The sequence below is a fragment of the Trichosurus vulpecula genome, chromosome 3 (assembly GCF_011100635.1).
Source record: "Trichosurus vulpecula isolate mTriVul1 chromosome 3, mTriVul1.pri, whole genome shotgun sequence".
NCBI classification, from domain to species: Eukaryota; Metazoa; Chordata; class Mammalia; order Diprotodontia; family Phalangeridae; genus Trichosurus; species Trichosurus vulpecula.
The window spans coordinates 206,156,164-206,168,361 of NC_050575.1; the positions used below are offsets into that span (position 1 = coordinate 206,156,164).

The window sequence follows — 12,198 nt, forward strand, 5'->3', positions numbered from 1 at the left end:
ACTTCAATAAACATTTCAATAAAATCTAGGTCAACTATGTTTATAGCATTCTCCTGATCTAGTAACTTAGTCAAAAAAGAGAGTGAGATTAGTCTGTGTATCAGTAAGGCAAGATTCATGACCCGGAGGATGATCATGAACGTGCCTGTATGGCTCAGAATTGCAAAGTATGAAAAACTCTCTAGATGGAAGGCTGAGGAAGTATAACATTTATTTAGACACTAGAGGATCAAATCCCAAGACTAATAACTACAATTCAATATAGCAGTAATTATATTCCAAAACCAGTAAGCCCACCTCAATGTAACAACAAGGAAATTATAACACAGTATTATAGCAAGGAAGCAAGTCATCTGGTAACTTTCCTCCCTGCTGCGGCCTCCCTGTAAACACTCAAGAATCCTAACTGTCTCCCCTCAGTTCTCTGGTCTCTGAAGCTCTCTGGTTTCCACTCCACTCTTGGCTCCGAACTCTTTTTGCAGCAGCTCTGTCATCTTGGAGTTCTTACTTCTCCTCCTTGCGCTGGATTTTGAATTCTCGTTTCTGATTTCTGAATTCTCAGTTCTCAATGACTATCTTCTGCGTGTATATACTTTTTTTAGGGCCCCAGAGCTTCATACTCAATCAGCAAAAGGGTGTGGGCCTGAGGTTTAGTGCCTAGTAAGTAAAGGCCTGCCTACAAACAAACCTCTAATCAAGCTTCCCTTAATTTGCTCCACCTGAGTTCTATTGAATGGGTAGGAAAGGTCTTTAATCACTGACTGGCATCACAAAGATGTGGGCCTGCCTCTAATTAAGCCTCCCATTGCTGGCCCTACCAGAGGACTATTGAAATGCCGGGAAAAGATCTTTAATCATTGATTGGCATCACAGTCTGGCATGACCTTAGCCAAAATACTGAGAATTAATCATTTAGTCAATTAATAATTATTTATTAAGTGTCTACTCAATGGTAGGCATTGTACTAGGCACTAAGGATACAAAGACATAATCAAAACAGTCCTCTGTTTTGGAGGAGTACATTGTCTATTAGGGGAAGCAACAGCTATACATTTAAGTATGTAAATATATATGTATACATACACATATACAAATACACACACACACACACAGAGTAAATTCAAAGTAATTTGGAGGAAGAGGCATCAGCAGCTGAGAGAGATCAGGAAGGGCCTCATGTAGGAGGGGCAGTTAAGCTGAACTTTGAAGAAAGTTAGGAAAGCTAGGGATTCTAAGCAGTGAATACAAGAAAGGAATGCATTCTAGACATGGAAAATAACCTATGCAAAGAATGAAGACAAGAAATTGAATGTCATATGTAAGTGACAAAAAATAAGTCCATTTGACTGGAGCTTAGAGTACATGAACCAGTGTTATGTATAATAAGGTTGGAAAGATAGGTTGGGGCCATGTGGTGAAGGGCTTTTAATACCAAATAGAAGAATATGTATTTTATGCTATAGGCCACAGGAAGCTGCTGGTGCTTGAACAGAAAAGTGACAGTGACACGGTCAGCCCTGTAACATCACTTTGGCTCTTGGAGAGAGGCAGAAAGGACAATCAGGAGTCTGTTGAGATGGTCCAATCAAGACATAGTGAAGGTCTGAACTAGGGTGCAAAAGAGGTCTTATCTGTTCTGGGTGAAATCGTACTGGCTCTTTATAAACACTGCTTTCTTTTCTAGATGTTCACAAAAACATTTCTTTAATAATACAGTCTACAACTTTGTCAGGAATTGACATTAAATTCACTTAGTTTATAGTTTGAAGTGGAAGGAATTTTCTTAGCAGGAGTTCCCTGCAAGAATGAAATCACAGGCCTATTTATACACACAGGAACATACTTTATATGGTAGTGAACAGTATTAAAGTTAGTTTAAAAAAAATGGCTCATGATAAGCCAGTTTCTTGGCAGCTAGGTGGTGAAGTGGATAGAGTGCCAGGCATGGAGTCAGGAAGATGAGTCTTCCTGAGTTGAAATCTGGCCTCAGACACTTACTAACTGTTTGACCCTGGGCAAGTCACTTAACCTTGTTTGCCTCAGTTTCCTCACCTGTAAAATGAGCTGGAGAAGGAAATGGCAAAACACTCCAGTATCTTGGCCAAGAAAATCCCAAATGGGGTCTCAAAGAGTTGGACAAGACTGAAAAAGGGATAAACAGCAGAAAGCCAATCTCTTGTTCTAAATTTCCAGTTACAGGGCAAGGAAAGATTCTTTCTCACTCCAGCTCCCTCTCATCCCTCGCAAATGGGTTAAAAGAGGTTCTGAAGCATACTTTATATGGCCCTTCACATGGGCCTTTGAGATTTGATGGGGGGAGGTAGAGGGAGGGAAATAAACACTGCTATCTCTTTAACTGCAATGAATGACTATGGGTTTCAAATAAAAGACTTCATTCCCCAGAATACTTTGCGGGCCCAAGAAAATGCAAATTTAGCGCACTGTTAATACTACCACGCCCCTCCCTTGGGTTGGCCGGGCAACTGATGCCCAAGGTACCCAATCAGCGAGATGCTCACCTGTGCTGGCGGGGACACATTGACAACCAATAGCATGCGGGGCGGATGACCCTTCGGGCCAATGGACCGGGAGAGAGGGCGGGTGTTGGGCTAGGCGGTGGTGGCGAGGAAGATGGCGGTAGTTCCCGGAGTCTCGGGCTGGCGGTGGCGGTGGAGGTGGCTATGGCAGGGGCTGTGGGCTCGGCCTGCCCCGCCGGGCTTCAGCACTTTGCTCCTCCTCCTCCTGCTGGGATCCGGGCCGGGGCTGGGGCCGGCCGAGGCGGACCAGACCGATGAGTACCTGAAGCGGGAGCACTCGCTGTCCAAGCCGTACCAGGGTGAGGGACCCGGGGCCGCGCCGGGGGAGGCTCGGGCGGCGGGACGGGCCCGGAGGAAGAGGTCACTGAGCAAAGGTCCCTGGCCAGAGATCAGGGGAGCTCGGTGCAGGGGGTGGGCGGTTCTTCCCCGGTCCTAGCCAGGAGTGACCGCCCCGCAGCTGAGCAGAGGCGGCCGGGTCAGTTCAGCCTGGCCCAGGTTTCTCGAATGCCTACCATGGGTCAGGGGCCCTGGGTTCTGCGGGGGTCCGGAGCCAGAGCTGACAGGCAGAACCAGCTGCAGAGGCAAATAGAAGATGTCCAGGGAGTTATCTGCGACCTGGCATCCCCGGATGTGGAGTTGGAAGACTTCGATTCCAATCCCAGCTCTGCCACTTAAAACTCCCTTGGTGACCTTGGCCAAGGCACCGAACCCCTCGAGGCCTCATTTTTCCTCTTTAGGAGAAGGAGGCCGTTATACCAGATGACCTCTGGGGTCCACTTTAGCCCCAGACCTGTGAGCCCAAGGACTTGATTCATTTTTCAATGAGTGAATAAATAGGTTAGTTAGAAACTTTTCCCATTCAAAGGATCTGAGTGAGCAGTTCTTTCAAAGACGTCGGAGCTATAAACAACTATCTGAAAAAACATGCTCCAAATTGCCAGTAGAGAAATGCAAATTAAAATAACTCAGGTTCTACCTCGTACCCATTAAATCAATAAAGATGGCAGAAAAGGGAAAATGACTAATATTGGAGGAGCTGTGGGAAAACAGGTACATTAGTGCACTGTTGTTGGAGCAGTGGGTTGGTGTTGTCATTCTTGGAAAGCAATTTGGAACTGTGAGCAAAGTGTCACTAAATTATGCCCACCCTTTGACTAGGCTATACCTTTGTTAGGCCTATACTCCAAAGAGATCAAAGAAACAAAAAAAGGACCCATGCATACATAAGTATTTATAGCAACTCTTTTTGTAGTGGCATTGGGTTAGAAATTAAGGATACCCATCAATTGGAGAAAGGTTGAACAAATTATGGTATGGGATATAGTGGAATACTACTGTGCTGTAAGAAATGTTGAAAATGTATGGATTCAGAGAAATCTGGAAGGATGTATATGAAAGGATGAAGAGTGAAGTGAGAAGAACCAGAACAATATATACAATAACAATAATATTGTAGAGCCAAAAAGCATTGAAAGACTTAAGATCTCTGATTCATACAGTGACCAACGATGATTCTAAATCCATGTTGCCTCCTAACAGAGCAGTGATGAATTCAAGTACATTTTGGACATGGAAAATGTGGGAATTTTTTTTTTTCCTGACTGCATATTTATAACAAGGGTTTTGCATTTATTTTTATTTTTCCATTTAAAGGGTGGTGTGGGAAAGAGAGGAAAAAAAAACTTGGTTGATCAAAAAATAAAGTGAATACCTCCTCCCCCTACTTTCCCAGAGCATTTTGTCTGCCTCATTCCTTTGCTATCTTTGGTCATACTCATGTGTAGGGAGATAATGTGATTCTAGTGAAAAGAATAATCAAGTGTTAGAAGATATGGGTTTGGATCTTGGTTCTGCCTAGGTAACCTTTTCAATTATATAGCCTTTGTAGGCCTCAGTTTTCTCAATGGTAAATTGAGTGATTGGGCTAGGTGACCTTAAATTTCCTTTTAGCTCTTTATCAGTGGTCTCTTATCTTTTTCACTCTTCAGATTATAAAAAATGCTTCATGGGTAAGAACTATCTTTTTTCATTTTTGTATGCCCAGTATCTGGCAAAATTTTTTGCCCATAGGAAACAGTTAATAAATATTTTGTTTATTTTAACTTTATCTTTGTCTTATTCAATGACTATAGACTGTTCAGACCTTTAGCAGCTGGCTTTAACAGAAGAGTGTTGTATTTAGAGTAAGAGTATCTAAGTTCTTGTTTTTGACTTTTACTCTGTACCACCTTACTATTAATTCACTTTACCTCTAAAGTGAAAGGGTTGCTTTAGATCAGGGCTTTTTGAAATCTTTTTTTTTTTTTTTTTGGTATCTTGGACTTAGGACCATGTCTGGTGTGGCCTTATAGACCACTTCTCAGAATAATTTTTAAAAAAATTCATAATTGAAGGAAATGATACTATATTTAAAGGTTAGTGAAAAATATGTATATATGTATGGGTGTATATCTATATAACTGTAGATGTAGATATACACATACGTACACATACACACATATATAATTTTCTCATCCAAGTCACAGACCTTGGAATCTGGGTTAAGGACCCCTTCTAAGCTCCCTTATGGCTCTAATCTGTGATTCTATGTGATCATAATATTTATAAAGGGAACACTGTTGGTGACAAGGGAGGCCAGATGAGAATGTGTATATGGCTAAAAGAAGAAACCTGTCACTAACCACAAATGGCTAGAAAACATAGTGTAATAGAGAGAACTTGGACAAGTCACAGTTTCTCTGGACCTCAATTTCCTTATTTGTAAAACAAAGGGGTTGGATTAGATAGCTCCTGAGGTTCCTTCCAGTTCCAGAGCTATGATTCTATTATCACTACCTAAAAAACAAAAAAGTCCTTGATTATTATTAGGGGAGGGAGAGTTTCATTCATGTAGGAAACATTTTTTTACTTATGTACTAAGTGTAAGCCACACAGAGAGATATAAAAATGTGTGAAACTCAATCTCTAGCTTTAAAGAGTTTATAAATTAGGAGTTGGGGGTAAGGAGACTTAGATACATAAATCCTCATTGGAGGTCTTCAAGCAAAGACTAGATGACTACTTGTTAGATGTTTTGTGGTAGGATTCTTTTTTCAGGTGTGGATTGGACTAGATGGTCACAAGGATCCAACTCTGAAATTGTGCCAATTCATTTATTTTTCAAGCATTTTTTAAGCACGTTGTTTCTTGGCATAGCAGATAGAGATCTGGCCTCACAGTCATGAGGGCCAGGGTCCAAGTCTCACCTAAAAGTCTGTAAGTCTGGGCAAATCATTTAAGCTCTCAGTGCAACTTAGGCAAATCCCTAAACCTTAGTTGTAGCACAGTTGCCTACCTTTGTAGGGGGTAGGCATTTTCCCACCAGAAAATCCCCAAACCAATGAAAATCACAGGTTTAGTCCTATCACAGCAGTATCAGTGGATCCTGAAGTTTGGTCCATGGGCCCTTGGAGGTCCCTAGGGCCCTTTCAAAGGGTACAAAAGCTCAAAAGTATTTTCACAATAATACTAAGTTATTTATATAACCCATATAGCTGTAGATGTAGATATACATAATATATATGTGTGAATATATCATATATATGTTTGTGTGTATATATATATATATGTATGCACACACATATAAAATATAAACAAAAGCTCATTGGGGTTCTCAATAATTTTCAAAAGGGTAAAAGGAGTCCTGAGACCAAAAAGTTTGAGAACTGCTGTGTTAGGTGTTTTCTAAACAAAGATAAAAATGAAAAGCCATCCCTCAAGGAGGCTACGTTGTACTCAATGGATACAATATTTAGACATGTAAGTAAAGACAAAATAATCAGAAGAGGGTCTCTCCCAGACTCGATGGGAGCTGGAATGCCAAGTTTGGGAAACAGCAAGTAGTTCAGATTGACTAGAGCGTAGAGAGTGTGAAAGGGAATAATCATTTTCACACACACACACTCACTCTTTGTGCTACCCTTGGTAGCCTGACCTTCTGAGTCTGATCAGCCACAGTTGGACACGCTGTACCTTGACCCAAACATAGTGATGTCATTTTTGGTCCTTTAGAAGGACCAAAGGTCTGGAAGGAAGGACAACAACCAACCAAATGTATATACCTCTGTGTGTGTGTATGTATGTATTGTGTGTATACACAGCTGACAACTTGGAAAATATATGATCTGGTTCTAGAAGGACTGAGGCATAAGTTGTCTGCCTTCATTTACTATTGCATATCAATGTAATCGTATTAATGATAACTAACATTTATATGGTGCTTTAAGGTTAACCAAGCTTGTGACTTAGATCTCTTTTGATCTTCTTAATCCTGAGAGGTAGGTGCTATTATTATCCCCATTTTTCAGATGAGGTCTAGAGAGCTTCAGTGACTTGCCCAGGGTCACACAGCTATTGCGTCTGAGGCAGAATTTTCAATTTAGGTCTTCCGGACTCCAAAGTCCAACATCTCTATCCACTTTTCCACCTAGCTTCTTGGTTAGTGGGCACTTTTTTTTCGTCTTATGATACCCTAGTTTTTTCATATATAAAATAGGAAGAATGATCCTGACCTCTGATCAGTGAATGATGGGTAGATGGACGAATAAATGAATAAACTAATATCTCTAAAGTTCTTTGAAATCCACATCTGGAAAAGGCACCATGGTGCTGCACAGGAGAAAAGTTTTAAAATGTATCAGTGAGATGCAGAGGTAAGGTAGTGAGAAAATAACAGCTGCTTAAGACAGGAGGAGGCATGCAGTTGATGCAATAGAAAACAAAGCATTGTTGGTTTATGAGAATTCTTCTACTTTCCTCCCTATAGGTGTGGGTACTAGCAGTTCTTCACTGTGGACCCTGATGGGGAATGCCATGGTGATGACCCAGTATATCCGCCTTACCCCAGATATGCAGAGCAAACAGGGAGCCCTGTGGAACCGGGTGGTAAGAATCTTTCTCCCTACTCTGTTGGTGATCAGGTAGGCTATTCAGGAAGCTTGGAAGGTCATACTGGCTCAGCTCTATAGTCCATCCAGCCCAGTCTTTTATTTCTCACAATAGTTACAAATGGCCTTTTCTGAGAGAGGACGAGAGTTGATTTGTGTGACATACTACTTGTGTGGCTAGAGGAATGCTGTAAATATCCTTCGTTTTTCCCAAATAGTCCAGTATGGATACATCATTGGTGACATTATTTAAATCCTTCTCATTTACATTTTGAACTTGTAAAACCTGTTAGAGTAACAGGTTCGACATACTTATTACTTATTTGCTAAAGTAGTACACGGCCAAAAAAAGTAGTACATGGCTTCAATTTGTGTTCAAATTACTGTCTTTGGGTTTTTAGGGGTCTCCCTTCATTATACTGACTGAAAAGTATAATCTTGTTGTTTTTACTCTGGAACTTTTCTCATTTCATTTTGTCTTCCTTCAGAGGTGCATGCCATATTCCTTGTGTGGACCTGATTTCATGCAAGTGTAAGATGAGGCTATTTGTTTCTAATATCCTTTCAACTCCTTTAGGCCTGTTTTGCTTCTCTGCATCATTCTTAGTATCTCTTTAGACTTTCTCTTGGGCCCCTGTGAACCTGAGCTTGCTTTTTCATGTCTGTGTTATAAACACTAAGGATGATCCTCTGAGCCTGCTGATGATCCTCAGCAAAGTAGAACTGTCGCAACATCTCATTAATTTTATTTGGACCAATCTTGTGGAAAGTGACAGAGGAGTGAGAGAGCTCATTTATTCAAGAATTGTTCCATTAATTTAAATTTTGGTAATGTTGACTCTTTTTTTTTTTTCCATTCTCATTCTTAGATATAGCCAGTGACAATGTGATAAGTTTGGGAGTCAGGAGACCTGGGTTCTAGTTCCGGTTTTGTCACTGAATCACTGTGTGATCTTAGGCAAGTTACTTCTCTATGCTGCAATTTTCTCATCTGTCAGATTGAGTTAATGATACCTGTTTTAGTGTCACAGGGCTTGTTGTTAGGATAAAAAATATAATAGATGTCAAAGACTATGGAAAAATTATATTTGCTGTAGTAATATTAGGCATTGGTATTCATATGATCATCTGCTGGGGGTTTTATGGCTTGCCAAATGGCAAAATTTCAGTAGTCCTTTGACATGCTCTTAAAAATTCATCGATATACTTTGTTCTGGCACAATGTGTTCCCAACACATATCCAGACAACCACCCAGCAAAGTATATTCCCTCAAAATAGTTTATTAATTGTTAACAGACAGGATGTAGGTCATTATTTTTTTTTAAAGTTTTTATTGGTATTTTTGTCACATCCTTTAACTTTGACCATATGGCACTAATATTGTTCAGTTTGATGGACAGTCTGCCTGTTCTGATGATACAGTACATCAAAAATCGTTAACAAATGGTAACTCTCTATGGTTTTTGTTGCTGTTCACTTTGTTTTGATTTACCATGTATATTCTTTTGGCTCTACTTTCATCCTTCTTCACATACATTCTCCTATGTTTCTCTGAATTCTTCATCTTAATCCTTAAATTAATTTTAAGAAGGCTGGATGTTAGGATAGTAAAGTGGAAAAGGCATTGGATCAGTAATCAGGAGCGCTGGCTTCTAGTCCTGGTTCTTCCTCTAGGCAGGTGTGTGCCTCTGGGCAAGCCACTCTAAATACAAGGACCTCAACGTCCGTACCTATAAACTGTTAAAAAAAAAAAAAGCAAAACAAAAGACAAAACTTCAGCCCCCAAAAATCGACAACATGATTTGGGATATAGTCCTGGATAGCGATTTATATGAAAAAGACTTAGGGGTTTTCAGTTGACTGCAAGCCTGATATAATCAATATTATGATGTGACTACCCAAAAAAAATGCGATTTTAGATCACATTTCTAAAAATTACATGTCTAGAAGACCACATCAGGTATATTGTAATATTCTGTGTTGGGTACCACATTTTAGGAAGGATGTTGACAAATTGCAGCATGTCCAAAGGAAGGTGAACAAGGCGATGAGGGGACTCAAAACTATGCTGTATAAAGATTAGTTGAAGGTATTTACAGATGCTTTCTGCTTTGCTCCTGAGGAGAAAGAGACATAAGACCAGTGGGTAGAAGTTATAGAAGGTTGATGATAAGCAGGGTGGAGGCCTTCTATAAGAGATGGGATTCTGCAGGTACCAGACTTCCTTAGCCTGGGTTCAGACATCCTTTTTTTACAGTTTGACCCTTGACTGTATCTACTGCCATGTACTCTCTATTATACAAATCTGAAATGAAGATGAAAACTGATTTAGTATAAGAGGACAAACTGTGTTTTCAAATCTTCTGGGGTGAACCTGGTTGGTCTGTCTTAGCTGTTTCCCTCTAAAGTAAATTATTTTCATTCAGAACCTGGGTACTTAGGTCAAACTTCTCTTTGAATTTTTTCATGGAACATCAAGACAATCTGTGAGCCTTGGTGGGCTCTGAGAGAAAATAATTTTATCCCTACTTTAAGTGAACCTTACTTTTATTTATTTATTATAATACAATAATGATAAATATTTATTTAGTATAATATATTTTATTTATTTATTATGAGCACTTTTATTCTGCTGCCTACAGATAACTTTTGTGTTATGGTATACAATTAGGAATCAGAAGACTTTGATTAAACATTCATTTCCTTAATATCTGTAATCATATTTATATGTTATAGCTTCTTCACAGCCACATTTTTTTCTCCTAAATTTTTCAGCTCCTTATCTCCATTTATCCAGCAGAGACTTTTCCTGTAATAGCTGTTCAGTAGTATTCTCTTCTGATGCTCCTTGGGTAGGAGAAGTGGGGAGGGGATGTGTAATAGGCAGAGACATGCCTTTTGATGTCTACATTTACTTTTAGGAACTTTGATTTACTCCTCAGCTTGGCAAAGGACCAAGAGCTGGTTGGAGCTGTTTGTACCATCTGGTGATTATTCCTGAAACCATTTCATGAGAAAAGGTGTTCCCTGACTTGGCTTTTTTTGTTCTTTTATGATAAATGAATCTTTAGGTTTCCCAACTAAAGGTTGACAAAGGAAGATGTGGGTTCTTTAGAGCTTTTCAGTGGAGAGATTAAGGGAATCACTTTGGACTGAAAATGAATATTAAGAGGATCTCAGGGGGGTGGAGCCAAGATGGCAGCTGAAAAGCAGGGACTAGCGTGAGCTCCCCGCCAAGTCCCTCCAAAAACCTATAAAAAAATGGCTCTGAACCAATTCTAGAACTGCAGAACCCACCCACAAAACAGCAGAGGGAAGCAGGGCTCCAGCCCAGGACAGCCTGGATGGTCTGTGGGTGAGGTCTATCCTGCATGGAACTGGGAGCAGAGTGAAGAGAAGCGGAGCAGAGCCCAGCATGAGCGGTATGGACCAACCACACCAGGAGCTGGGAGAAGCGTGCCCTAGCACCCTGAATCAGTGAGCTGCAGCAGTTACCAGACTTCTCAACCCACAAACACCAAAGACAACAGAGAAGGTTAGTGGGAAAAGCTGCGGGAGTGGAAGGAGTTTGAGGTTCGGCTATCCCCCACCCCCACGCCCACCCCGGGCGGTGGAGGTTGGGCAGCTACAGAAGTACAGCTGCAGTTGCTTCCGGCCCCAGGTGCACCTGGTGGGAGGAATTAAGTGGTGGATCAGAGCAGGAGTGCACAGCCTGCTGAAGATCCAAGCCCAGTCTGGGTTGGGGGTTCTTGGGGAAGGAGCAGTGCTGGTGTGGCAGAGCTGGCGCATCCCCCCCAAACGTGGAACATAGAACTCTTTAGTCTACAAGCAATCATACCCCGCTGAAAAACTCAAGGGTCAAGTTAGTTGGTTGGGAATATGGCCAGGCAGCGAAAACGCACCCAGATTCAGTCTCAGACTCTGGTATCCTTCTTTGGTGACAAAGAAGACCAAAACATACAGCCGGAAGAAGTCAACAAAGTCATAGAGCCTACAACAAAAGCCTCCAAGAAAAACATGAACTGGTCTCAGGCCATGGAAGAGCTCAGAAAGGATTTGGAAAAGCAGGTTAGAGAAGTAGAGGAAAAATTGGGAAGAGAAACGAGAAGGATGCAAGAAAACTATGAAAAACAAGTCAATGACTTGCTAAAGGAGAGCCAAAAAAATGCTGAAAAATACACTGAAGAAAACAACACCTTAAAAAATAGAGTAACTCAAATGGCAAAAGAGCTCCAAAAAGCCAATGAGGAGAAGAATGCCTTGAAAGGCAGAATTAACCAAATGGAAAAGGAGGTCCAAAAGACCCCTGAAGAAAATACTACCTTAAAAATGAGATTGGAGCAAGTGGAAGCTAGTGACTTGATGAGAAATCAAGATATTATAAAACAGAACCAAAGGAATGAAAAAATGGAAGACAACATAAAATATCTCATTGGAAAAACCACTGACCTGGAAAATAGATCCAGGAGAGATAATTTAAAAATTGTTGGACTCCCTGAAAGCCATGATCAAAAAAAGAGCCTAGATATCATCTTTCAAGAAATTTTCAAGGAGAACTGCCCTGATATTCTAGAGCCACAGGGCAAAATAGAAATTGAGAGAATCCACCGATCGCCTCCTCAAATAGATCCCAAAAAGAAATCTAGGAATATTGTTGCCAAATTCCAGAGCTCCCAGATCAAGGAGAAAATATTGCAAGCAGCCAGAAAGAAACAATTTGAGTATTGTGGAAACA

At 40.8% G+C, this 12,198-nt stretch overlaps 1 protein-coding gene across 2 annotated transcripts in view; it reads left to right on the plus strand.

Annotated features, from left to right (window-relative positions):
- Nucleotides 1-2,603: 2,603 nt before the first annotated feature.
- LMAN2L (lectin, mannose binding 2 like) overlaps nt 2,604-12,198 on the plus strand; it is a 39,805-nt gene continuing 30,210 nt past the window's right edge. Inside the window, exons 1-2 of one of the 2 annotated variants that reach the window (XM_036750533.1) lie at nt 2,604-2,836; nt 7,342-7,460. In XM_036750533.1, the coding sequence (XP_036606428.1) occupies nt 2,632-2,836; nt 7,342-7,460 (324 nt within the window). In that variant the 5' untranslated portion in view covers nt 2,604-2,631. The remainder of the gene's footprint in view (nt 2,837-7,341; nt 7,461-12,198) is intronic. The other variant, XM_036750534.1, reaches the window with a different exon arrangement.